The following is a 27,059-nucleotide window of genomic DNA, read 5'->3' as shown; positions in this document are numbered from 1 at the left end:
TATAAATATATATCAGAATGTGCCCTGATAAAAGCATATCAACAACTGCAATAATTATACAGGCTAACACAGGAATATTCACACATCAGCAATTTAAACCGAGAGAGAGAGAGAGGAGAGAGAGAGAGAACTAAAGACTAGGGCTATTGATTCCCTTAATAATTAGTATGCTAGTTGCACTCAATAAATACTCTTGTAGCACTGACTAAACAATACTAAATGTACGACGTAGCATGCATATGGTAAATACAACCAGACAGTGAATGTAAGTAAACAAGCATTAAAATGAAGTGCCAGGGCGGGCCGTGGAGTGCGTAAACGTCCTGATTGGTTTGAATGGGCGGATGAACGCGAATCATATTGAGAGGACCGTTTTTTTATGTCCTCTCAATATGATTCGCGTTGTTATATATATATATATATATTATTTTTTACATATAGGCCTACTGTAGGTCCAGCCTTGAAAACGCAAATAGCATAATTTGTGACGTTTTGCTGAGGAATTTCCCTGTGCCTTTCTATACCCAAATACATCTAATCTAAAATAAAATTTCCTCAGACTTTATCGGGTGACTATTTTTTCCCCCACGATTTTACCGTTTACTTACCAACCTCTTGACTGTGATTGGTTTAATACTTTGATTGACTCCAAACAAATCACCCTCTGATTGGCACAGAGCATTTCTCAAAACGAAAACTTCCTGATTGCCTGAAAATTGACCAAACTCGTATTTTATTACACGGACGCATACGACTCTTTCGCTTCAGTTGATTTTGATCAAAATGAGATTTAAATGTATTTATAGCATTGCTTTACTTGTAGTAGTCTCTATTTTATCAGCACATTGCGAGTTTCAGACTCTCGCACATTTAAAACCGCAAGCCAACGACAAGACTCAGGGAAGAGCTGTAGTGGAACTTCTGAGACGTTTACTTGGAAATAGATCTCGTGAGTTCATAGTGTCCGTCAACAGAACTTTATCCAATGATACTTTGGAAGTGTGTGAGCTCCGGTCGGCGAAAAATAATAAAATCATAGCCACAGGCAGCACTGGGGTGGCAGTCGCCTCTGGGATTTACAACTACTTAAAATACTTCTGCAATTGTCACGTATCGTGGTCAGGTAATCAACTTAACATTCCTCGCCCTTTGCCGCAACTCACAGGCGTACTGCGCATCAGCACCCAACACAGGTAAGTGAACGAAACTTTATGCGGAGATAGTACTACTGTCCTCACGGGATGTAATAGGGCAACCTGGGCTCAAAGACTAGACGTAACATAGTAAACACGAGACACTCAAATTAGGGATACCTAGTCAGTTGTACAACTGAATGTCTTTGACTGAAATGTGTCTAATGCATTTAACCCAACCCTTCTGAATCAGAGTATGATCTGTTATGATTGGTATGGTTACATAAGCGAGATGGTTATTTAAGGTTATGTTTACTAACCCAAAGGTTACAAGTTTGAAACTCTAAACAGATTTTTTGTTCATTAGTAATTTGAACTACTTATGTCTTTTTAGCTACTTTGCAACTACATAGCATGTTAGCTAATCCTTCCCCTAACCTTAACAATTTTAGCTAACCCCAGAGGTGGGACCAAGTCATTGTTTTACAAATCCCACCACTGCGACTTGTATGCTCTAGTCGGCTGGCCCTCGCTACATATTCGTCGCCAGACCCACTGGCTCCAGGTCATCTACAAGGCCATGCTAGGTAAAGCTCCGCCTTATCTCAGTTCACTGGTCACGATGGCAACACCCATCCGTAGCACGAGCTCCAGCAGGTGTATCTCACTGATCATCCCTAAAGACAACACCTCATTCGGCCGCCTTTCGTTCCAGTACTCTGCTGCCTGTGACTGGAACGAATTGCAAAAAACGCTGAAGTTGGAGACTTTTATCTCCCTCACCAACTTCAAACATCAGCTATCTGAGCAGCTAACCGATCGCTGCAGCTGTACATAACCTATTGGTAAATAGCCCACCCATTTTTCACCTACCTCATCCCCACAGTTTTTATTTATTTACTTTTCTGCTCTTTTGCACTCCAATATCTCTACCTGTACATGATCATTTATCACTCTAGTGTTAATCTGCAATATTGTAATTATTTGCCTACCTCCTTATGCCTTTTGCACACATTGTATATAGACTCCCCTTTTTTCTACTGTGTTATTGACTTGTTAATTGTTTACTCCATGTGTAACTCTGTGTTGTCTGTTCACACTGCTATGCTTTATCTTGGCCAGGTCGCAGTTGCAAATGACAACTTGTTCTCAACTAGCCTACTTGGTTAAATAAATGTGAAATAAATAAAAATAAAAAAACAAATCACAAGTAAGTCTCAAGTCTTAGCACTAAAATCCCAAGTCAAGACAGGCATGTCCGAGTCAAGTCCTAAACAAGTCATAATGTGCTTTTCACCAAATTAAATACCATTTCATATTTTAACAAGAGTAATAGTTATTATATTACATTCATACAAATAATCAATGCTTTTAAAAATATCTCTATATTTATTAGTTTCCAAATAAATGTTATATTTCCATGGAAATACATAGGTAGCCATGAGAAAGACACACACTCCCCCAATCGACTATCAAGGATCGCTATGGGGTGAAGTAGGCTTGTACACAATCGCCCAACCTTAATATACACACACACACACACACACACACACACACACACACACACACAAAGTAATAAAATGTATAGCTGTCGGCTATATTAGCCACGACTTACCGTTCTTTGTGCAGCTTCAAATGTCGAACAAAGTTGGAAATTGTTGCGCCTCCATCTGTAATTTTCTTCCTGTATGTTTTGCAAGTTGCAATCCATTTTTTGTTGATACAGCGTCGTCTTTATATCCAAAAATAATAACTTTGGGTATCATCTTTCCAAGGGCTCCATCTGAATTCACCCGCACAACTTTTTCTCAGCTGGCACAATTTGATTGGCTGCTGTCCTATTCAAACTGTAATCCATTAAATGAAGAGTTGATGCGCTGAACACTTTTTTTTTTTTAATAGCATAATTTTTTATATTTTGGCTTGGGGAGGGTATCAAGTCATGTCGAGTCATAAGGCTCAAGTCCAAGTCAAGTCACGAGTCATTGATGTTAAGTCAGTCAAGTTCCAAGTCATTATATTTGTGACTCGAGTCTGACTGGAGTCCAAGTCATGTGACTCGAGTCCACACCTCTGGCTAACCCTAGCCACAAACTTAATGCTTTAACCTAACTCCTAAACATAATCCTAACCCCTAACTAACGTTAGCCAGCTAGCTGATCTTATCCACCTAGCTAGAATTCGTATCATTTCCTACGTTTGTTTCAACATATTGTACGTTCTGCAAAATCATAACACATTGTATGCTTAGAAAATTCGTAACATATAATATGAATTGTAAATTGCAACATATCATATGAAATTGGTGATGGGACATCCACAAATTGATTACATGCCATACATACTAAATGGAGTGTCTGGGATTTACGTTTATGTTTAGAAGCTTGAAAAAGCTGCTCAGATGTGGAAATCTAGTTCCACCACAAATATGAGAATGCTATGCCAGGGCATACATACAGCCTTTAGTGCCTTTGGCTTGTTACGACCTCCTAGTGAGATCTTTTTTGGAGCAGTGAGCAAGTTACCTTATTCATAGACGCTAACTATCTTTAGTGCCTATTGATGACGATATCTTCTTCCCGGGGGACTTTTGTTAAGAGCCCAGACGCTCAGTCAGAAGGTGAACACACATTGCTTGCGGTACAGTTTTTGGAAACATAAGGAACCGCAAAGTATAGTAAATGTAAAATGAACAGTGTAATGTTTGGATTCAGTCTCGTCGGGTGAACTGTTGTGTCCTCACCTTTTTAGTTTAATGTTCCCATAATCTCCAAACTATTCCTTTTTCATTGCTACCTGGTTATACATATGTTTTCCAGATTTCTTCTGTAAGAAACATTTCAATTTAGCCCTAGGCCGATTCTCGCGAATGCAAGAGGTTTTAATAATACATTCTTGTGCCAATGGCTTGGGAGACCCGGGTTCGAGACCCGGAAAAAGCATTGTAATGTAGCCATTCGCTACATTGGAGTCATAAGTGGGATATGGCTGGAATGAGGCCATCAGAAATGCACGTACATGAGGGACTTGCTATTGCTAAGCATGGGGACACGCTCCTCCTGTATGGAGAGCAGTGGCGTGTATTCATTATTGGATGCCAAGGGAAGCCAGGTATACCCCCCAAAACTGACTATGAATAAAATAATTTGTCTTTAGTATGTTTCCTAATTTTCCTTCAATTCGCAAGAGGCTGAATGTACAGTATCTCACTGGAGAAAGCATCTGCGATACTCGGTCTCAGTATTGTTCGGTCGATAGGCTGTTGGTTGACTAAGATCTTGTTTTTAGTCAAGCAGTCTAAAATATATAGATTTTATGATATGAGACACCGGTCTGATTCACGCCTGTCTCAGTGGACTAATCGATTGTGGAGGCCACGGGGATGGCACACAAGTATCACATTTACCGTTATTTCCCATAATTTGTAATGTACAATGTTTGTTTGGTTACGGTAATTGCTTTTAATGCATTCAATATATTCTTATTAGTCTTTTACCATTCTCATTGTCGAAGTGGACGCGTTGTTTGTGGACTGCACAACCTAAGCTACACTTGTGAGGAACACGTTTTGGTTTATTTCATTCCATTTAAGAGTTGTCAATTTATTCATTATTGTTTGTTTGTAGCGCTCCTGTCAATGTTGAGTAAGGACGCGCACCTGATTTATCCATAAAAGTAGGCCTGGGCTACCTGGCCTGCATGCAAATGTAGGCCTATAAATGTGCCCATTCGGTGATCTGATAGAATTTCTGATTGTCTTAACTCACCACTGCTTATTTCTCAAAATAGTTTTTTATTGACCTCAGACAGCAAGCAAACAAAGTATATTTTTACACCCATTGTGAATGACAATAGTTCCTCAACGTAGCCTATTAAAAAATATTTGCAGCTCTTTCGATAACCACTCAGCGTGAAAGAGGGGGGTGTCATTCTCTGATCCGGTGGAAACGTCGTAAAATAGGCCTACCCGATTACTTCTTATTAGGGATGCACGATATATTGGAATCATACGTTATTAGCTAGAAATGGCGACATCGGTATCGGCCCGATGTCTAATTTAACGTCGATGTGCAAAACTGATGTCAAAGCTGATGTGCATACCTATATAAGATATGTAAGATACAATTGTATGCAAAACAGCATTCCTAACCTAGCCCACAATGTCCGCTGTGTGGATCGAGCAGTCAACAAGTCAAGCAGTCATTTGAAAGAGTAAGAATTTCAGCAAGATAACTCGAAGGTGAAATCCATTAACGCCAAGATAATGGCATTTATTGCCCTTGACAATCAACCGTTCTTTGTTGTGATGTTGGCTTTCACCGACTGTTCGAGCACCGGTACACATGTTGCTCTACCAGAGTTACACAGTAATAGCGTCACTGCTATTAGCTTCACGGCATACTATGGAACGCCGTTTTGGGGCTTGGCGTGTCAATAAAGATGCATGTCAAATACCACTATTTGACGAGTCAAATAACAGTTCTATTATAGAATGTTGTGTGTTCTGAATTTGCACGTGCAAGCCAAAAGCTGTACAAAAAAAGTCTGCAAACACAGGCCTCGAATGATGTGTTTACAATACCATGTTGGTAATAAAGCATTATTTGTTAAACTGCAACTTCACTGCAACTTCTGGGGTAGTTAGCTTTAGCTTGGTACTTAGCTCGCACCAATACAACCAGCCTGAAAACGATGACCAGTAGAAATTGCAGTCATTTTCATTATTCTTAGCAATGATTTAGGAATCCTTGTGAGGAAGTATTAGCTAGGTAGCCACTTGTTCGCCTATTGAAATTGAACTTCAGTTCATGAAAATAAATAGCTAGCCAGCTACTTAACCCTGTTGCCCAAAACTTAACGTTATAAGAAGCCAGCTAGCTTCATCTGGCTCGTGAGGTTCACTGGGTTATGTGTTGTGAGGCTAGCCACAATAAGGATTTTAGGCACAATAGTGGAATTTGCAGTTTGCTTTCAAAATAAAAGTACCTATTTGAAAGTGATGCAGAAGGTTACGATTGGTGGAATTGTGCCATATTTAGACAATATAATGTTAAACAAGGTTGGAATGTGAAGCAATGAAATTGGGTATTAGTCTACTTGGTTACACCCACAGAACACAACTGTTAAAGATTTATGCAAATATTAGCTCTTATCGCGAGACTGACTGTGTGAAATCACCTCCCCAGTCAGCCTATTGTGTGTATTGCCATTCATATTGCACTGTACAGCTTTAAATAAGGATTGGGGATCAATGAAATGGGGTATCAGTCTACTCAATACCCAAGATGTTTTTTCCCAATGTCCTCCTCAGTTATCGGACTCAAACATCCAGGCAGTATTGTTTTTCCTCAAGAATAGTGTTCAATACACATAGGTTGACAACATGTGGCTCAATTCAGTTGTTTCAGAGTCCCGCAATAAGAGCTATGACGCTAATGTCCTCTGGGTGTCACTGAGTAGGCTGATACCCCATGTCATTGATCCACAATCCATAGGTAAGGCTGTACAGTGTGATAAAACAACCTCGTCTGGCATTTTATATTCAATTATGGCATAATTCTACTATTTGTATTCATTTGCATCACTGTTAATGACATACTTTTATTTTGAAGGCTAACCGCAAAGTCCACTATTGTGGCTAATCTTTGTGGCAAGCTTCACATAGATGGGTCCAACCACCATTAATCAAATAAGAACTGTCTTATAAATTAGGGTTATTTTAGATCATGACACCCAACTATATAGTTAGTTAGCTAACTATAGCTACTGAAACAGATTATGTTGTTTTGTGGGAAGAACATTGTTTGCATCCATGAGCTAGCTAGCTTTTTTTTAATGACCAGCAGTGTAGGTGCGCGAGACAAATTTACCAGCATCATAGCATACGTATTGAAGAATCGTTGTGACATATGAAATACGAGTGATAGTGTAATAACAACATAAAAAATGTATGAACATGTTAAATTATATGATGTGCAGTCATATTCAGGTCCTGATTGGTCAACAAGCATATTTTACACGTCAAATAGTGTTATTTGACACGCAAAGACCCAAACTGCGTGCCATAGAATGAGAAATCCTGGTTGAAAATGAAACAAATGAACAAATGAACCACGAAACAGCACAGGAAGTAAGTGAAAGAAATAGGTTTTGATTGTTTTACTGGTCATGGGGACATGCGTAAATGCCCCCCAAAAAATGCCTTTTTGGTCAACCTTTATTTAACTAGGCAAGGCATTTGAGAACAAATTCTTCTTTACAATGACTGCCTACCCCGGCCAAACCCGGACAATGCTGGGCCAATTGTGCCCCGCCCTATGGGACTCCCAATCACAGCCGGATGTGATACAGCCTAGATTCGAACCAGGGACTGTAGTGATGCCTCTTGCACTGAGATTGTGTGTGTGTGTGTGCGCGTGTGTGTTTAACTGCACTAGAATGCTTAAAAGGCCACTAAAATGTTAAATATCGGTTATAGATATTGTTTTTTTGGAAAGGAAAATATCGGTATTGGCCAAAAAATGTAATATCGGTGCAACACTAGTTCTTATTCCTTGCACAAATATCCTACAGCTATGTCTGTCTGTCTGCAGAAAACTCTGAGGGCCCAGAATATTTGATACAATGTTGCAAGATTGCTAGCTCAAGTTTCAGGCCTGACTCAACATAATAGTGGATATAATGTTTCAAGTTCCTTGCAGACAGGCCATGAGTAGCCAACCTGATTTATAGGATATTTACATTTTATCAGGATATTTTCTACCTGCAGGCTGCAATGTTTTTATTTGTTGGCTCTATGTAGGCTATTTTTTACATAGTTGGCAATACTTTTAGAATTTTGATTAACCACATGATGATTTTGAGATACATAGACATTATAATACATTAAACTGTTCTACGAAAATGTGCATATACATATCATAACTGGCACACAGATTGGTAGAAATGGTAAGATAAATTGGCACTCCAAATGGAAAAGGTTGCTGACCCTTGGTGTAGCCTATTTGGAATTTAACAGCAGAAGCATAACAGCAGAATCTGCAAAGGCCACCAGTAGCGGGAGGAAGAGGTTTGGTTTAAAAATGTTATTAAAGTTTTTGTTAGACTATCTTGATCTCTGGCTCCCTCCAGTCATTTGTGTCTTAATGATTTATTCACAGTGTGCTTAAAGCATCAGACAAGCTCAGTAGCCTACATATAGTTTATTTTATTAAAACACATAGGGTGTGTTTTATATAGGGGGACACACACACACAGAAATCAGTACCATGGACAGATGTATCATATGTAGCTTACGTTGATTGGACTAAATAGTTTCTGGTGTCTTAGTTGTGACAGTATTAGACTAAGCATAGATGATTTGATGATGTTGAAATGGTGTTGGAATAGTGGAGGCAGCTCCTGTTTTCTTTGTGACTTGCGGTAACTTTGTGGTTCTAAATCAATAGTTGTTTAGTAGTCCAAAAATATCTCAAACATTAACTTGCTTGACCAGTCTCTAGTAGGTCATGTAACTGTTTGCTTGTGGACTTCACCAGACCGATGTTGCTCTCCGATTTTGTGATGAAACAAAGGTGTGGTTGAATTTATTCTGCCACTTTGTCTTCTTACTGTCTCGGCCTTAGGCTTATATATCACGGTGGCAAGGGATATGAACTAACAGGTTATAAGAGCAAACCATGCAATTATCACAACACAGGTTGTGATATGGCTTTTTTCCCTGGCTTGGCTTCCTCAGTGATTTTACTCATGCACTGCTACAGACGGAGAGGATCGTGTAACGACCCCTGCCTACAGTGCCTTGCAAAAGTATTCATCCCCCTTGGCGTTTTTCTTATTTCGTTGCATTGCAACCTGTAATTTAAGTTGATTTTTTAAAAATGTGTATTTCATGTAATGGAGATCACAAAATAGTCCAAATTGGTGAAGTGAAATGAAAACAATAACTTGTTTAAAAACATTCTAAAAAAACGGAAAAGTGGTGCGTGCGTATGTATTTACTATGAAGCCCCTAAATAAGATCTGGTGCAACCAATTACCTTCAAAAGATTGCACTTTAAGTGTCACATGATCTGTCGGATGAGCTCAGTGTATATATACACCTGTTCTGAAATGCCCCAGTCTGCAACACCACTAAGCAAGGGGCACCATGAAAACCAAGGAGCTCTCCAAACAGGTCAGGGTATGAAGTTGTGGAGAAGTACTGACCTGTGGGCCGCCCACAGACCAGGCATTAATCAGAGAGTCAACAAAGAGACCAAAGATAACCCTGAAGGAGCTGCAAAGCTCCAGAGCGGAGATTGGAATATCTGTCCATAGGACCACTTTTTTTTAAATATTTGACCTTTTCATTTAACTAGGTAAGTCAGTTAAGAACAAATTCGGCCTAGGAACAGGGGCAGAATGACAGATTTTTATCTTGTCAGCTCGGGGATTCGATCTAGCAACCTTTCGGTTACTGGCATAATGCTCTAACCACTAGGCTACATGCCGCCACATCCACTTTAAACCGTACACTCCACAGAGCTGGGCTTTACAGAAGAGTGGCCAGAAAAAAGCAATTGCTTAAAGAAAAAAAATAAGCAAACTCGTTTGGTGTTTGCTAAAAGGCATGTGGGAGACTCCCCAAACATATGGAAGAAGGTACTCTGGTCAGATGAGACTAAAATTTAGCTTTTTGGCCATCAAGGAAAACGCTATGTCTGGCGCAAACCCAACACCTCCCATCACCCTGAGAACACCATCCCTATAGTGAAGCATGGTGGTGGCAGCATCAGGGACTGGGAAACAGGTAAGAATTTAAGGAATAATGGATGGCTCTAAATACAGGGAAATTCTTGTGGGAAACCTGTTTCAGACTTCCAGAGATTTGAGACTGGGATAGCGTTTCACCTTCCAGCAGGACAATAACCTTAAGCATACTGCTAAAGCAACACTCGAGTGGTTTAAGGGGAAACATTTTAAATGTCTTGGAATGGCCTAGTCTAAGCCCAGACCTCAATCCAATTGAGAGTCTGTGGTATGACTAAAGTCTGCTGTACACCAGCGAAACCCATCCAACTTGAAGGAGCTGGAGCAGTTTTGCCTTGAAGAATGGGCAAAAATCCCAGTGGCTAGATGTGGCTAGATGTGCCAAGCTTATAGAGACATACCCCAAAAGACATGCAGTTGTAATTGCTGCAAAAGGTGGCTCTACAAAATGTTGACTTTAGGGGGGTGGATAGTTATGCACGCTCAAGTTCTGTTTTTTTGTCTTTGTTTATTTCACAGTAGAAAATATTTAGCATCTTCAAAGTGGTAGGCATGTTGTGTAAATCAAATGATACAAACCCCTAAAAAAAATACATGCCAAGTGGTGTGAATACTTTCGCAAGCCACTGTATGTAGTCTTGTCACGATCAATGCTCGTTCATTAAATTGACAGACAATAGTAATGAATGTGTGAAGAAAAATATTGCACATTATGTTTGACCCTGCATGTGAAATATGTGCGTAGTCTCTTTCGGAGTGTCAGCATTTTCATATGACCAGTTCAGTGTTCTGGGCTCTCTTTCGCTGCTTTATGGCACAGTGAAATTGGGGGGGGAGAACAGGCCATTGTTACAATTTAGTTTTCCTTGTTTACCGTGAGGGCTGTAGACATTTGTGCTGTGGCTGGGCCTTGTTAAAGTGAAAATCAGTGGGACGTGAAGAATGGAGTGTTGTTACAATCGAGTTTTCCTTGTTTATCGTGAGGGCTGTGGACATTTGTGCCCTTCAATTAGCCATAGTGCATTAGTCGCACATCAGCTAACCCCAGCAATGTCATCATGTTAACAGTGGTTGGATTGTAAAGCGCATGGGGCAGTTTTTTCCCATGACACGACATTAACAGTGAACTGTAAGTCAATTATGATTTGGCTGAGATCAGATGTTGAGCTCGAGCTTGTTCCCGGCTGAAAGCTTTCATCCAATGAAACTACAGGATCTGTATGACAAACGCTGGTGTCAAGGTCAGCAGCAGGATTAGTCTGTAGAACATACACAAGTTGGTGATTAGCCAACATTTTGCTACTTTGTCCCCATCAATACGCACTCAAAGAACGATGTCCACCCACCTACCCCACTCGTGTCAATAGATCATGTATACTAACCTTCACACACTACCTACACTTAACAGGCACCAGTCAGTCACCCACACCATCTCCTCCTTACTAATTTTCTCCAATTTAGACTTCAAGCTTTGCATAAACAATCAACTAAGCAGCTACAAGACAGATACTACAGTAGAAGTTGTAGCCTACTTATAACACACCATGTATTACCACAAGACACACACCATGCTTATGCAGTCCACAGTGCATTCGGAAAGTATTCAGACCCCTTCACCTTTTCCACATTTTATTACATTACAGCCTTATTCTAAAATTAATGAAATAGTTGTTCCCCCTCATCAATCTACACACAGTACCCAATAATGACAAAGCAAAAACAAAGCAATTAAAAAAAATAAAATGAAATACATAAGTATTCAGACTGGAGGTCGACCGATTAATTGGGGCCAATTTCAATTTCATAATAATCGGATGTCGTATTTTTGGGCGCCGACGTGACAATTATTTTTTTATTATTATTTTCTTTTATACCTTTTTATTTAACTAGGCAAGTCAGTTAAGAACACATTCTTATTTTCAATGACTGCCTAAGATCGGTGGGTTAACTGTCTCGTTCAGGGGCAGAACGACAGATTTTCACCTTGTCAGCTCGGGGGATCCAATCTTGCAACCTCACAGTTAACTAGTCCAACCCAATAACGACCTGCCTCTCGTTGCGCTCCACGAGGAGACTGCCTGTTACGCGAATGCAGTAAGTCAAGGTAAGTTGCTAGCTAGCATTAAACTTATCTTATAAAAAACAATCAATCAATCATAATCACTAGTTAACTACACATGATTGATATTATCTAGCGTGTCCTGCGTTGCATATAATCTGATTGAGCATACAAGTATCTAAGTATCTGACTGAGTGGTGGTAGGCAGAAGCAGGCGCGTAAACATTCATTCAAACATCACTTTCGTGCGTTTTGCCAGCAGCTCTTTGTTGTGCGTCAAGCATTGCGCTGTTAATGACTTCAAGCCTATCAACTCGTGAGATGAGGCTGGTGTAACCGAAGTGAAATGGCTAGCTAGTTAGCGCGCGCTAATAGCGTTTCAAACATCACTCGCTCTGAGCCTTCTAGTAGTTGTTCCCCTTGCTCTGCGTGGGTAATGCTGCTTCGATGGTGGCTGTTGTTGTATTGCTGGTTCGAGCCCAGGGAGGAGCGAGGAGAGGGACGGACGCTATACTGTTACACTGGCAATACTAAAGTGCCTATAAGAACATCCAATAGTCAATGGTTAATGAAATACAAATGGTATAGAGGGAAATAGTCCTATAATTCCTATAATAACTACAACCTAAAACTTCTTACCTGGGAATATTGAAGACTCATGTTAAAAAGAACCACCAGCTTTCATATGTTCTCATGTTCTGAGCAAGGAACTGAAACGTTAGCTTTCTTACATGGCATATATTGCACTTTTACTTTCTTCTCCAACACTTAGTTTTGCATTATTTAAACCAAATTGAACATGTTTCATTATTTACTTGAGGCTAAATTGATTTTATTGACGTATTATGTTAAATTAAAATAAGTGTTCATTCAGTATTGTTGTAGTTTTCATTATTACAAATAAATAAAAAAGTGACCGATTTTTTTTTTTTTTTTTAATATTTTTTTTATTTATTATTTTTTTTAAATCGGTATCTGCTTTTTTGGCCCTCCAATAATCGGTATCGGCGTTGAAAAATCATAATCGGTCGACCTCTAATTCAGACCCTTTACTCAGTATTTTGTTGAAGCACCTTTGGCAGTGATTACAGCCTTGAGTCTTCTTGGGTATGACACTACAAGCTTTGCACACCTGTATTTGGGGAGTTTCTCCCATTTTTCTTCTCTGAATATCCTCTCAAGCTCTGTCAGGTTGGATGGGGAACGTTGCTACACAGCTATTTTCAGGTCTCTCCAGAGATGTTCCAAGTCCGGGCTGACTGGGTCACTCAAGGACATTCAGAGACTTGTCCCGAAGCCACTCCTGCATTGTCTTGGCTGTGTGCTTAGGGTTGTTGTCCTGTTGGAAGGGGGACCTTTGCCCCAGTCGGAGGGCCTGAGCACTCTGGAGCAGGTTTTCATCAAGGATCTCTCTGTACTTTTCTCCGTTCATCTTTCCCTCGATGCTGACTAGTCTCCCAGTCCCTGCCGCTGAAATACATCCCCACAGCATGATGCTGCCACCATGCTTCACTGTAGGGATGGTGCCAGGTTTCCTCCAGACGTGATGCTTGGCATTCAGGCCAAAGAGTTCAATCTTGGTTTCATCAAACCAAAGAATCTTGTCAGTCCTTTAGGGGCCTTTTGGCAAATTCCAAGCCGGCTGTCATGTGCCTTTTACTGAGGAGTGGCTTCCGTCTGGCCACTACCATAAAGGCCTGATTGGTGGAGTGCTGCAGAGATGGTTGTCCTCATGGAAGGTTCTCCCATCTCCACAGAGGAGCTCTGTCAGTGACCATCGGGTTCTTGATCCCTGACCAAGGCCCTTCTCCCTCGATTGCTCATTTTGGCCGGGCAGCCAGCTCTAGGAAGAGTCTTGCTGGTTGCAAACTTCTTCCATTTAAGAATAATGGAGGCCACTGTGTTCTTGGGGACCTTCAATGCTGCAGAAATGTTTTTGTTTTCCTGTCTAATCAATTGAATTTACTACAAGTGGACTCCAATCAAGTTGAAGAAGAAACATCTCAAGGATGATGAATGGAAAAAGGATGCACCTGAGCTCAATTTCGAGTCTCATAGCAAAGTGCCTGAATGCTTATAGATAAATATATATCCTCAATCTACACACAATACCCCATAATGACAAAACGAAAAACGGGTTTAGACATTTTTCAAAAAATATATACAGTGGGGCAAAAAAGTATTTGGTCAGCCACCAATTGTGAAAGTTCTCCCACTTAAAAAGATAAGAGGCCGGTAATTTTCATCATAGGTACACTTCAACTATGACAGACAAAATGAGGAGGAAAAACATTGTAGGATTTTTAATGAATGTATTTGCAGATTATGGTGGAAAATAAATATTTGGTCAATAACAAAAGTTTCTCAATACTTTGTTATATAGCCTTTGTTGGCAATGACAGAGGTCAAACGTTTTCTGCAAGTCTTCACAAGGTTTTCACACACTGTTGCTGGTATTTTGGCCCATTCCTCCATGCAGATCTCCTCTAGAGCAGTGATGTTTTGGGGCTGTTGCTGGGCAACACAGACCTTCAACTCCCTCCAAAGATTTTCTATGGGGTTGAGATCTGGAGACTGGCTCGGCCACTCCAGGACCTTGAAATGCTTCTTACGAAGCCACTCCTTCGTTACCCGGGCAGTGTGTTTGGGATCTTTGTCATGCTGAAAGACCCAGCCACGGTTCATCTTCAATGCCCTTGCTGATGGAAGGAGGTTTTCACTCAAAATCTCACGATACATGGCCCCATTCATTCTTTCCTTTACACGGATCAGTCGTCCTGGTCCCTTTGCAGAAAAACAGCCCCAAAGCATGATGTTTCCACCCCCATGCTTCACAGTAGGTATGGTGTTCTTTGGATGCAACTCAGCATTCTTTGTCCTCCAAACACCAGTTGAGTTTTTACCAAAAAGTTATATTTTGGTTTCATATGACCACATGACATTCTCCCAATCTTCTTCTGGATCATCCAAATGTTCTCTAGCAAACTTCAGACGGGCCTGGACATGTACTGGCTTAAGCAGAGGGACACGTCTGGCACTGCAGGATTTGAGTCCCTGGCGGCGTAGTGTGTTACTGATGGTAGGCTTTGTTACTTTGGTTCCAGCTCTCTGCAGGTCATTCACTAGGTTCCCCCGTGTGGTTCTGGGATTTTTGCTCACGGGGTGAGTTCTTGCGTGAGCCCCAGATCGAGGGAGATTATCAGTGGTCTTGTATGTCTTCCATTTCCTAATAATTGCTCCCACAGTTGATTTCTTCAAACCAAGCTGCTTACCTACTGCAGATTCAGTCTTCCCAGCCTGGTGCAGGTCTACAATTTTGTTTCTGGTGTCCTTTGACAGATCTTTGGTCTTTGCCATAGTGGAGTTTGGAGTGTGACTGTTTGAGGTTGTGGACTGGTGTCTTTTATACTGATAACAAGTTCAAGCAGGTGCCATTAATACAGGTAACGAGTGGAGGACAGAGGAGCCTCTTAAAGAAGCAGGTCTGTGAGAGCCAGAAATCTTGCTTGTTTGTCGGTGACCAAATACTTATTTTCCACCATAATTTGCAAATAAATTCATTAAAAATCCTACAATGTGAATTTCTGGATTTTTTTCCTTATCATTTTGTCTGTCATAGTTGGAAGTGTACCTATGACAAATTACAGGCCTCTTCTTTTTAAGTGGGAGAACTTGCACAATTGGTGGCTGACTAAATAGTTTTTTGCCCCACTGTAAATGTATTTAATTTATATATATTTAAAAAAAATGTCTAAACCTGTTTTTCGTTTTGTCATTATGGGGTATTGTGTGTAGATTGAGGATATATATATATTTTTTTTTATTGAATCAATTTTAGAATACGGCTGTAACGTAAGAAAATGTGGAACAAATCAAGGGGTCTGAATACTTTCTGAATACACTATTTATTTGCTCATCACAGAGTCAAGGAAATATTTAGCAAAGGTGACTTGCGCTAGTTCCTGGTGCTGAGCTTGATGTTGTCACTGCAGATGTTAATGGGATCGGTTGATGTCACTGCAGATGTTAATCGAACACACAGGCCAGTCAAGTTAGCCTCTACAGTAGTTAGTTGGCTAGCTAATAGATAGATATGGTCCGGTAGCTTACATTTGCTTGCAAAGTTACAAATCACATTGCCAGATAGCAGCTGGCTAATTCCATTGATTTGCTTCGGAATGTTTAGCCAGCATATTATGAAAGCTAGCTAGATTTTGGTTTAGATAAACACTACGTTACCTCTGCTCGACTTCTTAGTAAGGCAACCAATGAAATGTTAACCCAGCAGCCTGTGCTTGCTTGTAGTTTGCACATCCAGGTACTGAGCACCACACCATGACTGAACTTGACAGTTGTTGTAGAGACAAAAATATATAAACTCAGCAAAAAAAGAAGGATCATCTCACTGTCAAATGCTTTTATTGTCAGCAAACTTGACGTGTACATTTTTGTGTGGACATAAGATTCAACAACTGAGACATAAACTGAAGAAGTTCCGCAGACATGTGACTAACAGAAATGGAATAATGTGTCACTGATCAAAGGTATGGGCTGGGTCCAAAATCAAAAGTATCTGGTGTGGCCACCAGCTGCATTAAGTACTGCAGTGCATTTCCTCCTCATGGAGTGCACCAGATTTGCCAGTTCTTGCTGTGAGATGTTACCCCACTCTTCCATCAAGGCACCTGCAAGTTCCCTGACATTTCTGGGGGGGAATGGCCCTAGCCCTCACCCTCCGATCCAACAGGTCCCAAATGTGCTCAATGGGATTGAGGACATATTGTGTCCAGTGTAGCAACTAAACACCAATGTTTTCCCGATGTCCCAGTGTAGCTCCCTGGTAATGCCTTTCTCTTTTTTCTAGATTCAGGTACTATCAGAACGTATGCACTCAGAGCTACTCCACATTGTGGTGGGACTGGCCACGATGGCAGAGAGAGATCGACTGGATGGCACTGAATGGCATCAACCTGCCTTTGGCATTTACTGGACAAGAGGCCTTGTGGCAAGAGGTAATGAGATCCCTGTGTGTGTGTGTGTGTGTGTGTGTGTGTGTGGTGTGTGTGGTGTGTGTGGTGTGTGTGCTGAGGTAGAGCAAACTGGAATGCATATTACAACTAATTTCCTACTAATAGGTGGGGGTAATGCCAGATAAAAGTGCAAAGTAATTTGTTGCTAACTTTTTCCTATTTAAACACACATTTTGTCTTAACTGTATTGTATTTTAGAACAACTCTGACATCTAGCTGTTTTTGATGGATTAGGTGTACCTCTCACTGGGGCTGAACCAGACTGAAATTGACCACTTCTTCACTGGCCCCGCCTTCCTAGCCTGGAACCGTATGGGGAACCTGTTCCAGTGGGGCGGACCCCTACCACAGTCCTGGCATGTGAAGCAGCTCTACCTTCAAGTACTAACATTTTGATTGGTCTCCATACACACATTCGTTCCCTCCTGCATTTGGAATAATAATGATATATATGTTGTATATTTCTTCTGCACTCCAGTTCAAGATTTTAGACCGAATGAGATCCTTTGGAATGATGCCTGTCCTGCCGGCTTTCTCTGGGATTGTGCCTCAGGGCATCGTCAGGTATGACTGCTTATTCAAAACCGTTTCATCCATCCATAGCTTCCGTTCTATATTTTTGCTGCTGTTGGAATACAAAATAAATAGCCATTTGGAGGTATTTGAATCAGTTAAGATCAATGTGCTCAGCAACATTGTTTTCCTGGATTGTTCAGTCCTTGTTTGTTCCATTTTCCAGACTCTTTCCGAAAGCCAACGTGACCAAATTGGCGCCCTGGAGCCATTTCAACTGCAGCTACTCCTGCGCATATACCCTGGACCCCCGTGACCCCCTCTTCCATTCGATTGGCTCCCTGTTCCTGTCCCAGCTGGTCAAGCAATTTGGCACAGACCACATCTACAACACAGACACCTTCAACGAGATGACGCCGACCTCCTCGGACCCCACCTACTTGTCCTCGGTCAGCCGCGCAGTCTTCGACACCATGACCTCTGGTGAGACTTGCATGCCGAACGCCGTAAAAAAAAAACGTTGTCTGTTAATTAGCTGACACTAGCTTTGTTACCCTCTAATGTGTTAAGTAGTTTTTCTTCCGGGAATTCCGGCCACAACAGTTAGCGGATGTTAAAATGGCAGTATAGATTGGGTCGTAATTACTGTAATCGTCCTACTTTCATAACCCCAGGGTGCCCTGCCATAGTACCACCTGTGGGGGTTGTACACAGACCCCTTGCCCATACTCCTAGCCATATCAAGAGCTCTGCCTTTCTTCTCTCTCACCCCAAAATCTTTTTTTGTCTCCAGTGGATCCCCGGGCCATTTGGCTGATGCAGGGCTGGCTCTTTGTGTTTGACACAGCATTCTGGAAGCCTGCCCAGATTCAGGCCCTTCTGCACGGAGTGCCCATCGGTCGGATGATCGTGCTGGACTTGTTTGCAGAGTCCACGCCGGCTTTCTCCTTAACCAAGTCTTTCTACGGCCAGCCCTTCATATGGTGCATGCTTCACAACTTTGGCGGCAATAGCGGGCTTTTTGGCACGGTGGAGAGCATCAACTCAGGGCCTTTCGATGCTCTCGCCTTCCCCAACTCCACCCTGGTTGGGCTCGGGCTGGCACCGGAGGGCATCGAGCAGAACCCTGTGGTGTACGAGCTGATGAGCGAGTTGGCGTGGCGCAAAGAGCCAGTCAACCTGGCCAAGTGGGTGTCGCTGTATGCGGTTCGCCGCTACGGCAGCACCCACGAGAACCTGACAGCCGCCTGGAGACTGCTTTTTGGTAGCGTTTACAACTGCACCGTGCCCCACTACAAGAACCACAACAAGAGTCCACTGGTGCACCGGCCCTCGCTGCACAAGACCACAGAGGTGTGGTACCAGCGGGCCGACCTGTACGAGGCTTGGAGGCTGTTGTACCAGGCGGCCTGGCCTCTCATGGCCCAAGAGACGTTTCGATACGACCTGGTGGATGTCACCCGAGAGGTTCTGCAGCTTCTCACCACCGACTACTACCACGAGATCCGGGATGCCTTCCAGGCTCAGAAGCTTCCGGAACTCCTGACGGCGGGGGGCGTGCTGGTGTACGACCTCCTCCCTGAGCTTGAGCGCCTGCTGTCCAGTGACGGCCACTTCCTGCTGGGGACGTGGCTGGAGCAGGCACGCTCCCTGGCCCTGGATGAGGCGGAGGCGCGGCTGTACGACATGAACGCCCGAAACCAGATCACCCTGTGGGGGCCCGAGGGCAACATTCTGGACTATGCCAGCAAGGAGTGGGGTGGCCTGATGGAAGACTACTATTCCCAGCGATGGAGCCTGTTTGTCAACACCCTGGTGGAGTGCCTGGAGAGAGGCCGACCCTTCAGGCAAGACGCTTTCAACCAGGCCGTCCTCCAGGTGGAGAAGGGCTTTGTTTTCAACAAGCGGAAGTACCCCTCCAAACCACAGGGTGACACCTACGACATAGTCAGCAGAATCTTCCTCAAGTATTATCCACAGGCTTTGGAGAGACTAAAGTGAGCCTGTCTGTAATCTGCCGAAAGACTTATCTCCTTTCACAGCGAGAAGAATGTCTCTCCCCCCCCCCCAATCACTTTTCTGTAGAATGTACTCAGAGGTTCAAAATACCCTTTTATTTTGTAAATAATTATATTGTGGATTGTTGAGATTACTAGAGCAGCATACAAATGTACATATTGAAGATGAGACATCCAAACATATGTTAAATGTGTAAGGAAAAAGAACTATGACATTAAATAGAGAGTTCAGCAAAATGACATTTTGATATTTTTCTTCTTACCTTCGAAGCAGTCTATGGACAAGGAGTGACTGCAATCCACTATTCGGTTTTGTTAAACTACCACTGCCAACAATTGGTAAAATGTGCATTTTCAGAGCAAAAACTAATGCAAGTCAATCTCCCTCGTTTAGCATGTTTTAAATATAATGCCCTATTGATCTCTTAAATGGATTGTGTTGCCTAATTGCTTACCAATTACTTGGTTTAAACAAAGAAAGGGTGATGATTTTGGCAGGAAATTAGGCTGCTTTCAAGGTAAGGAAACAAATATTTAAATCTATATTTCACTGTTAAGTAGCCTTGCTTGAGCCTTGGCATGCATTTCACTGAACTATCCCTAGGCCAACTGCAGCTGTATTTGGCTCAATATCAAATCATTTCTGGGTAACAAGGAGTTTTACATTTAATTTTTTTTTTTAATAAAGAAATAGCTTTTTAGTACAATTTATTTCTCAAGCAAGCATTTTGCTAGGACTGTCTGGGTGTGGAACGGGGAAAGGGGACCAGAGTGGTGCATTAATCACAGTCAGGATTGTGGAAGGAAGCAGAGAGGCCTAATGGGAGGGATATGCAACTTGAAAACTAACTGTTATTTGCAGAGGTTTGGAAATCTATTTTTATTATTGGTCTAATAACTTAGCCAAAACACGAGGCGAGCCACAACCCATACAAAACCTGCTGAATAGAAGGTCCTGGGTTGTATTTTTCAACCAGCAACTATCGGGAAATAACACTGATCACATTCTTTTTCACACTTTTACAGTGTTCTTGTCATCAGCCGTTATACAAAAATTATACAGAACACAGGAAAATCTGAACTTTGACTGCACTGGGCCTTAAACTTAATTACTATAAGCGGCATAGATTAATATATGACGTAATTGCACCATTAATTAATACACTGAGTGTGGAAAACATTAGGAACACCTGCTCTTTCACATGGTCAGTCTGTCATGGAAAGAGCAATGTTTTTAATGTTTTGTATACTCAGTGTATTATAGAGAGCAGTCCTTTCGGAGCCCAGATAATTTATTTATGAATCCCATCATTGGAAGTTTCAGTAGTTGGGTTTCCCAAGGGACTACATAGGCCAGCATAACTGGAATTGCCCTGTAATGTGAATGTATCTTTCACATTTTGGAATGTTCTCAAATCATTATTGTTCATGATATCGATAAGGGTACGGATTCCACCTTTGGACTATTGGGGTGACGCAAAAGGCCGTCCTCCAGATGGCAAGGCATTATTGTGGAATGTTGGCGTATGGGCATGCCATTTTGATTCCCAGTTACATTGTTTTTTCCATTTTGCGCCAAATATAAATTGTGTGAGCAATAATGGGACCAAAGTGTAGTTTACATTGTTGAAGGGATATACCGTGTGAGTGAAGACTACCTCTTCCAGGGCAATAGCAGACACCGTATGTCTCTCTATACTCAGCCGGTGTGCAGAAGAATCATGTCTTAACCAATTTAGGATGTGGCGAAATGCCAGTGCCTGGAAATAAAATTGAAAGCTTGGCACGGATAGTCCTATGTCTTTCCCTCTTTGTACCGCAATATGAATTTGATCCCAATAGCCAGAAGGGGAGCTTTCTACTCTCAAATATTTTAAATGGGAACTATTGGGATTCCATAAGGAGAGATGGAGTCCTCCACCGGTGCCTTGAGGGGCATTAGGACTGATTTTGATTAGATACGTTTTATAGACGAAGCTGCATTGAGCTCAAGCTATGATCTTCGATGCGTTAAGGAGCAATCTGAGGTGTACAGGTCTTTATAGAAGCGAGAGAATCTTGAATTATTTTGTGTTCTGATAGTAATTACCGTGTTTCAGATTCAGTAGTTGCTAATATCAGCCAATTGATCGTTACTACTTAGCTTGTTGGCTAGTAAACAACTGGGACGATTACCATGGAAATAATGGTTGAGTATTACTCTATTGATGGCAAATTATGCTCTCTGTCTAATCAATAAATTAAGTTCTGTCTTGACTTTGGAAAAATGGTTACCTGGTCTAAAGAGTTTGTGGAGAACGCTCTAACACAGTTAAAGAAATCCGATTTCTAAATGTTAATTGTGATTTATTCGATCCAAATGCAGTTGCCTTATTGTTAATAAAATCTTTGGTGGCATTCCATAGAATCCAGGGGTCATCGACTGAAATCTTTTATTGGTCATTATGAATTAATTTAATTTCAAATTGATCAAAGAATTCTGGATTTTTTTAGTAAAGAAACGTTGAAACGCCATCTTGTGATTCTTCTAGGAGATTCTGAAGTTGGCAGTAGTAAGCGTGGTAGTCAGACATGCTCATATGTTGAATTTCTATTTCCTTAATGAAATAAAATGCAGGTGTAGATAATAGTATGAAATCGATTTGTGAGAATGTTATATGCCTGTTTGAGGAGAAAGTGTACTGTTTTTTTTTATTTAGGATTATGTGCTCGTCAGGCATCAATGAGGTTGTAATCAGAGATTATATACTGGAGAGCCTTGGTTGCATGTGGATTGTAGTTGGTTTTATTAGATTTCTCCCATGGCATTCATGTCTGTTCAAATAACCAGATGGAATTCAGTTAATTTGAACAATATGCTGTTCAGAGAATCAAGAAATGTAGGATCATATGAATTGAGCGTACATGTGAATAAACGTATGAATACGTTTAAGGAAAGTGATTCCGCCTTCTTGGTCTTCGCCCTTATGCTCTGTGATTTACAAAATACATTACTTCTAATCTTGTTAACAATTAAACATTTGGGACATTCTAAGACGTTTAATGTGGAAGCGGTTTAGCATGGCTTAACGACCTATAAAATGGTATAAAACGACCTATTAAAAAATGGTCAATTTAAGAAATGTGTGCTTGCTTCAGCTGTAAAAAAAAATGGTAGTGCGTTATGATATCCTGAACAAAAATATAAACACAACATGCAACAATTTCAAAGACTTTATTGAGGTACAGTTCATAAGGAAATCAGTAAATTTAAATAAATTAGGGTTGACCCCAATAGTCGATCGTTAGGCTGTTGGTCGCCCGAGATGGTTCACTGCTCGACTAAAACAATGACAGTGAACTAATCCATTGCAAAGGCCTACACTAAAAGCCAATTTATGGTTGATCCAAAAATGTGGTAGGAGGGTGTGACACAATTGCTGAGCCCCCAGAGGCCAAAAACAAGCTCTGTTCCACATCGCCATGCGCCTCCCAAATTTTGTATCAATGCGGAGGGCTCTGTATAGTTCCACGTTGACATGATTTGTTGCCGATCGGTGGCGGTGATACATCCTGTATAAACACAAACTCACTTCCTTGACAACAGCTCTGCGACGCGCAAGAAGTATGAATGCCCTGACTTCTCCGTAGGCCATATCACCATAAATGCTGCATGGCCAATTTTATTTTATTCATTTTTTTTTTTTTAAGGCCAGACAAAAAAAACATCACTTTTTAATGGATTCAATGGAAACAATGTCAATAAATGTTTCATTCAGGCTGTAACAACGTGTCCAGGGATGTGAATACTTTCTGAAATCACTGTATGAGAGTGGTCCACCCTGGGAGACCAGTATGACATCCTCTTTCTGATATAGAAGGACTTTATCAAGGTAAAGCTTGTTTTGTCTTTTAAGAAAAACAAATTCTGAGATAAAAATGACAAGCCAAAGAACATAGTTGCCTATCTACAGTCTGCTTGTAATATCTTTGAGGGGAGGTACAAGTTGCATAAATATTTATTATACACACTCAACCGGTTTGTGTAACCTCTTATCGGACCTTCAGGGGGAGATTGTGAAAGAGGGACTCCCACTAAAAACCAACTAGGCCATTTTCAAGGGGATTATGTGGCATCAATATGAGCCAAAAGCATTTATTCTAGTGTCAAATTTGACTAAAGTGTAAATAGGAAATATTTTGGTCATAAAGGCAGTCTGGTCTAAAACTGAGTTTGGAACCTCAGTTCGTCACCATGAGTAAATGAAGGTTGGGTTTGGATTACAATTGTCATCAAATCATGCTCCATGTTCAAATGTCCCCTTCGCCTACGTTGCTTTCCTTCATTCAATGGGGCTCTGTTGTTTCATTGCCCCCAACACGTTCAAAGGATCACGGACGTTTTAGACTGAAAAGCCCTATATGAATTGACCATGTAATGCATACTTCCAGCAGGATCCACAGCCAAATCATTTGCCAGCCCTGCTAAAGGACCCTATCATGCAGAATAGATGGTTAGGGCTCGTTGGTCCCTAGTGGTGGTGAGTATAAGTGATAATGCCGGTGTTTGGAGGATATATTGGCACTGGTGTTAGGCCCAAAACGAAGTCGAAACCGTGCCAATATATAATAGACCATAGTCCGATGGTTATGTATATTTTGACAATCATTATCACCGCTAGCATAGCTGATGTTAGCCAGCTAGTTAAGGTAGCTAGCTAGCTCAATACAACTAGGATTTGGCTTGGAAACACAAACATTTAAAAAGTAGGAAAATGATTAGTAGGAAAACCTTTTGTTGTGATTGTGATGTCGCCAAATTGACTTTAGATGCAGTATAACTTTAGCCAGCTAACTACGATTGAGGGGGCCACTATATTTTAGCTAGCTAACATTAGCATTGCTAGCTTTTTTTAATGAACTTTGTTAGTAACTAATGTCAACATTTCCAACTCTCTAAATTACATTTTACAACTATTAGGGTTGCATCAATCGAATCTGATATCAGGATAAATGACATTGAGTCACCGTATTGTATGCTATGTATTTTTTATTAGCTAAGCAATAAATGGTAAATGCAATTTTCGTATATACGGGCTCTCTGTCACACCTCGCAGGACAAAACAGAGAACTGACTTGTTCCTGACAAAGATATTATAATATACTCTGAACAGAGGTAGTTCCTGCTTCCGAGCCGGCCTGTCACAGAGTAGAGACTGGGCGTGGTTTAGACTCACCTAGCCTATCGTTGATTGTTGGCGCACGAGCTGGTACCAGCCCCCTAAGCGCTTCAGCGGTCAGTCGTTGTAGTTGTGTAGAATATACAGTTATCAGGCACCTGGCTCCTGTTATCTAACAAAAGGCCGGTTGTTCTCACAACACTACGTTCTGAATGTGCCCCCTCCCTACTCATTGCACAGTTCATGTCATGTTATTCTGTATTTTTCCATCATGAGAAAGGCCCATGGCCCTGAAACTGTTAACAATGTCTCAAGTCAGCTATGTTGCATAACACATATACCCACACAAGCCAACAGCAAATAATATTCAATCACATATATGGTAACGGGCTATAGTGCATAACACAGAATCCTCATACAACATGATATGGGAATGTTGTTTCCTACTAGTTATTTGCATATTTTAGCAATGTCATCGTATTTCCATGCCACTAAGTTAGTGTAATTCAGATGAAACAGTCACGTTACCCTCCGAGGGTCAACCCATATCTAGGGCACAAATCAATATCGGATGCAGCTATGGTGGTACTCGTCTGTCATGTGTAACTAACAGCAACAAACTCAAACCAACCCAGGGCCATAGCAAAACATGTCACAGTTGGTTGCATAGTGTAATTGCATCGCCGGCCTGAGTCTAATCCGATCTCGAGCCAGTCAGTCTTCATTTGTAAGGCATAGAATTAGCTTCCATATGAGATCACATTATTTATCGCGCTATGACAATCGTTGACCCCTTTTCTGTTAAACAAAGTGCACAATTGGGTGCTAGACTGATCCCCTAGTCATGAACGGATGCCAGGACCTACCAGAAGGCGCAAAGGTGGGTATCATAACATTTTTAGGAATGGTTTAGCGACCTCCAAAAATAATTTAATTCACTGTTTACGTGCTATTTTCAGTTTGTCAGGCAAGACCTCAGAATAAGTGTCATGTGACACAAGTACCTGTGTGACACCTTCGTTGTTGCCAGAGTATCCGTCGATTCCTATGAAAAAGACACTCCAACACCGAGGCCTCTGACAGTTACTGTTCTGACGACACAGACTGCTTCATCAACAACAACAGGTAGTGTGTGTTAAGTGAAAAGTTGTATTCAAAAATAACCTGCTTGATAAACTAGTCTAATTCCCCAGCCAAGCAGATATAACTACTAGAGTCCGTTTTGGTTATGAAGTGAATTAGCAAAAGCTTTGTCCTTTCTGTAGAACAAAATGCAATTTACTACTTGGCTGTCTATTATATCACCCTGTCACAGGCCCTCCAAGTCAATACCACCTCATATGATTGTCTGCTGCAGTTGTTCGAGAGATGTCCAGTTTGACCTGAACATGTATAGAGTATACCAGCAAGGGGGCCCGCATCAGCATCATGCAGACATGCCCTCACGTAAACCCACGTCATTACTTTGATACATTTGATAACCAAATTGTGAAACATAATTTACAGTGCATTTGGAAAGTATTCAGACCTTTTCACATTTTTCTTATGTTACAGCCTTATTTTACATTTACATTTACATTTAAGTCATTTAGCAGACGCTCTTATCCAGAGCGACTTACAAATTGGTGCATTCACCTTATGACATCCAGTGGAACAGCCACTTTACAATAGTGCATCTAAATCTTTTAAGGGGGGGGGTGAGAAGGATTACTTTATCCTATCCTAGGTATTCCTTAAAGAGGTGGGGTTTCAGGTGTCTCCGGAAGGTGGTGATTGACTCCGCTGTCCTGGCGTCGTGAGGGAGTTTGTTCCACCATTGGGGGCCAGAGCAGCGAACAGTTTTGACTGGGCTGAGCGGGAACTGTACTTCCTCAGTGGTAGGGAGGCGAGCAGGCCAGAGGTGGATGAACGCAGTGCCCTTGTTTGGGTGTAGGGCCTGATCAGAGCCTGGAGGTACTGAGGTGCCGTTCCCCTCACAGCTCCGTAGGCAAGCACCATGGTCTTGTAGCGGATGCGAGCTTCAACTGGAAGCCAGTGGAGAGAGCGGAGGAGCGGGGTGACGTGAGAGAACTTGGGAAGGTTGAACACCAGACGGGCTGCGGCGTTCTGGATGAGTTGTAGGGGTTTAATGGCACAGGCAGGGAGCCCAGCCAACAGAGAGTTGCAGTAATCCAGACGGGAGATGACAAGTGCCTGGATTAGGACCTGCGCCGCTTCCTGTGTGAGGCAGGGTCGTACTCTGCGGATGTTGTAGAGCATGAACCTACAGGAACGGGCCACCGCCTTGATGTTAGTTGAGAACGACAGGGTGTTGTCCAGGATCACGCCAAGGTTCTTAGCGCTCTGGGAGGAGGACACAATGGAGTTGTCAACCGTGATGGCGAGATCATGGAACG

At 41.7% G+C, this 27,059-nt stretch overlaps 1 protein-coding gene across 1 annotated transcript; it reads left to right on the top strand.

Moving 5' to 3' along the window:
* Positions 1 to 783: 783 nt before the first annotated feature.
* Positions 784 to 22,445, top strand: naglu (N-acetylglucosaminidase, alpha). Its single transcript, XM_035747092.2, has 6 exons — positions 784 to 1,193; positions 16,808 to 16,955; positions 17,208 to 17,354; positions 17,452 to 17,537; positions 17,713 to 17,969; positions 18,280 to 22,445. The coding sequence occupies exons 1-6, from the start codon at positions 784 to 786 to the stop codon at positions 19,485 to 19,487; spliced, it is 2,256 nt and encodes a 751-aa protein (XP_035602985.1). The 3' UTR covers positions 19,488 to 22,445.
* Positions 22,446 to 27,059: the final 4,614 nt, after the last annotated feature.

This window comes from Oncorhynchus keta, chromosome 3 (assembly GCF_023373465.1).
Source record: "Oncorhynchus keta strain PuntledgeMale-10-30-2019 chromosome 3, Oket_V2, whole genome shotgun sequence".
In the NCBI taxonomy this organism is placed as follows: domain Eukaryota; kingdom Metazoa; phylum Chordata; class Actinopteri; order Salmoniformes; family Salmonidae; genus Oncorhynchus; species Oncorhynchus keta.
This window is presented reverse-complemented; position numbering and strand designations above follow the sequence as displayed.

Excerpts from the sequence above, each read along its gene's own strand:
- naglu (XM_035747092.2), top strand. The coding sequence starts at position 784 with ATGAGATTTAAATGTATTTATAGCATTGCTTTACTTGTAGTAGTCTCT. Across the intron at positions 16,956-17,207 it reads AAGAGGCCTTGTGGCAAGAG|GTGTACCTCTCACTGGGGCT; the intron begins GTAATGAGATCC and ends TTGATGGATTAG. Across the intron at positions 17,538-17,712 it reads GTGCCTCAGGGCATCGTCAG|ACTCTTTCCGAAAGCCAACG; the intron begins GTATGACTGCTT and ends TCCATTTTCCAG.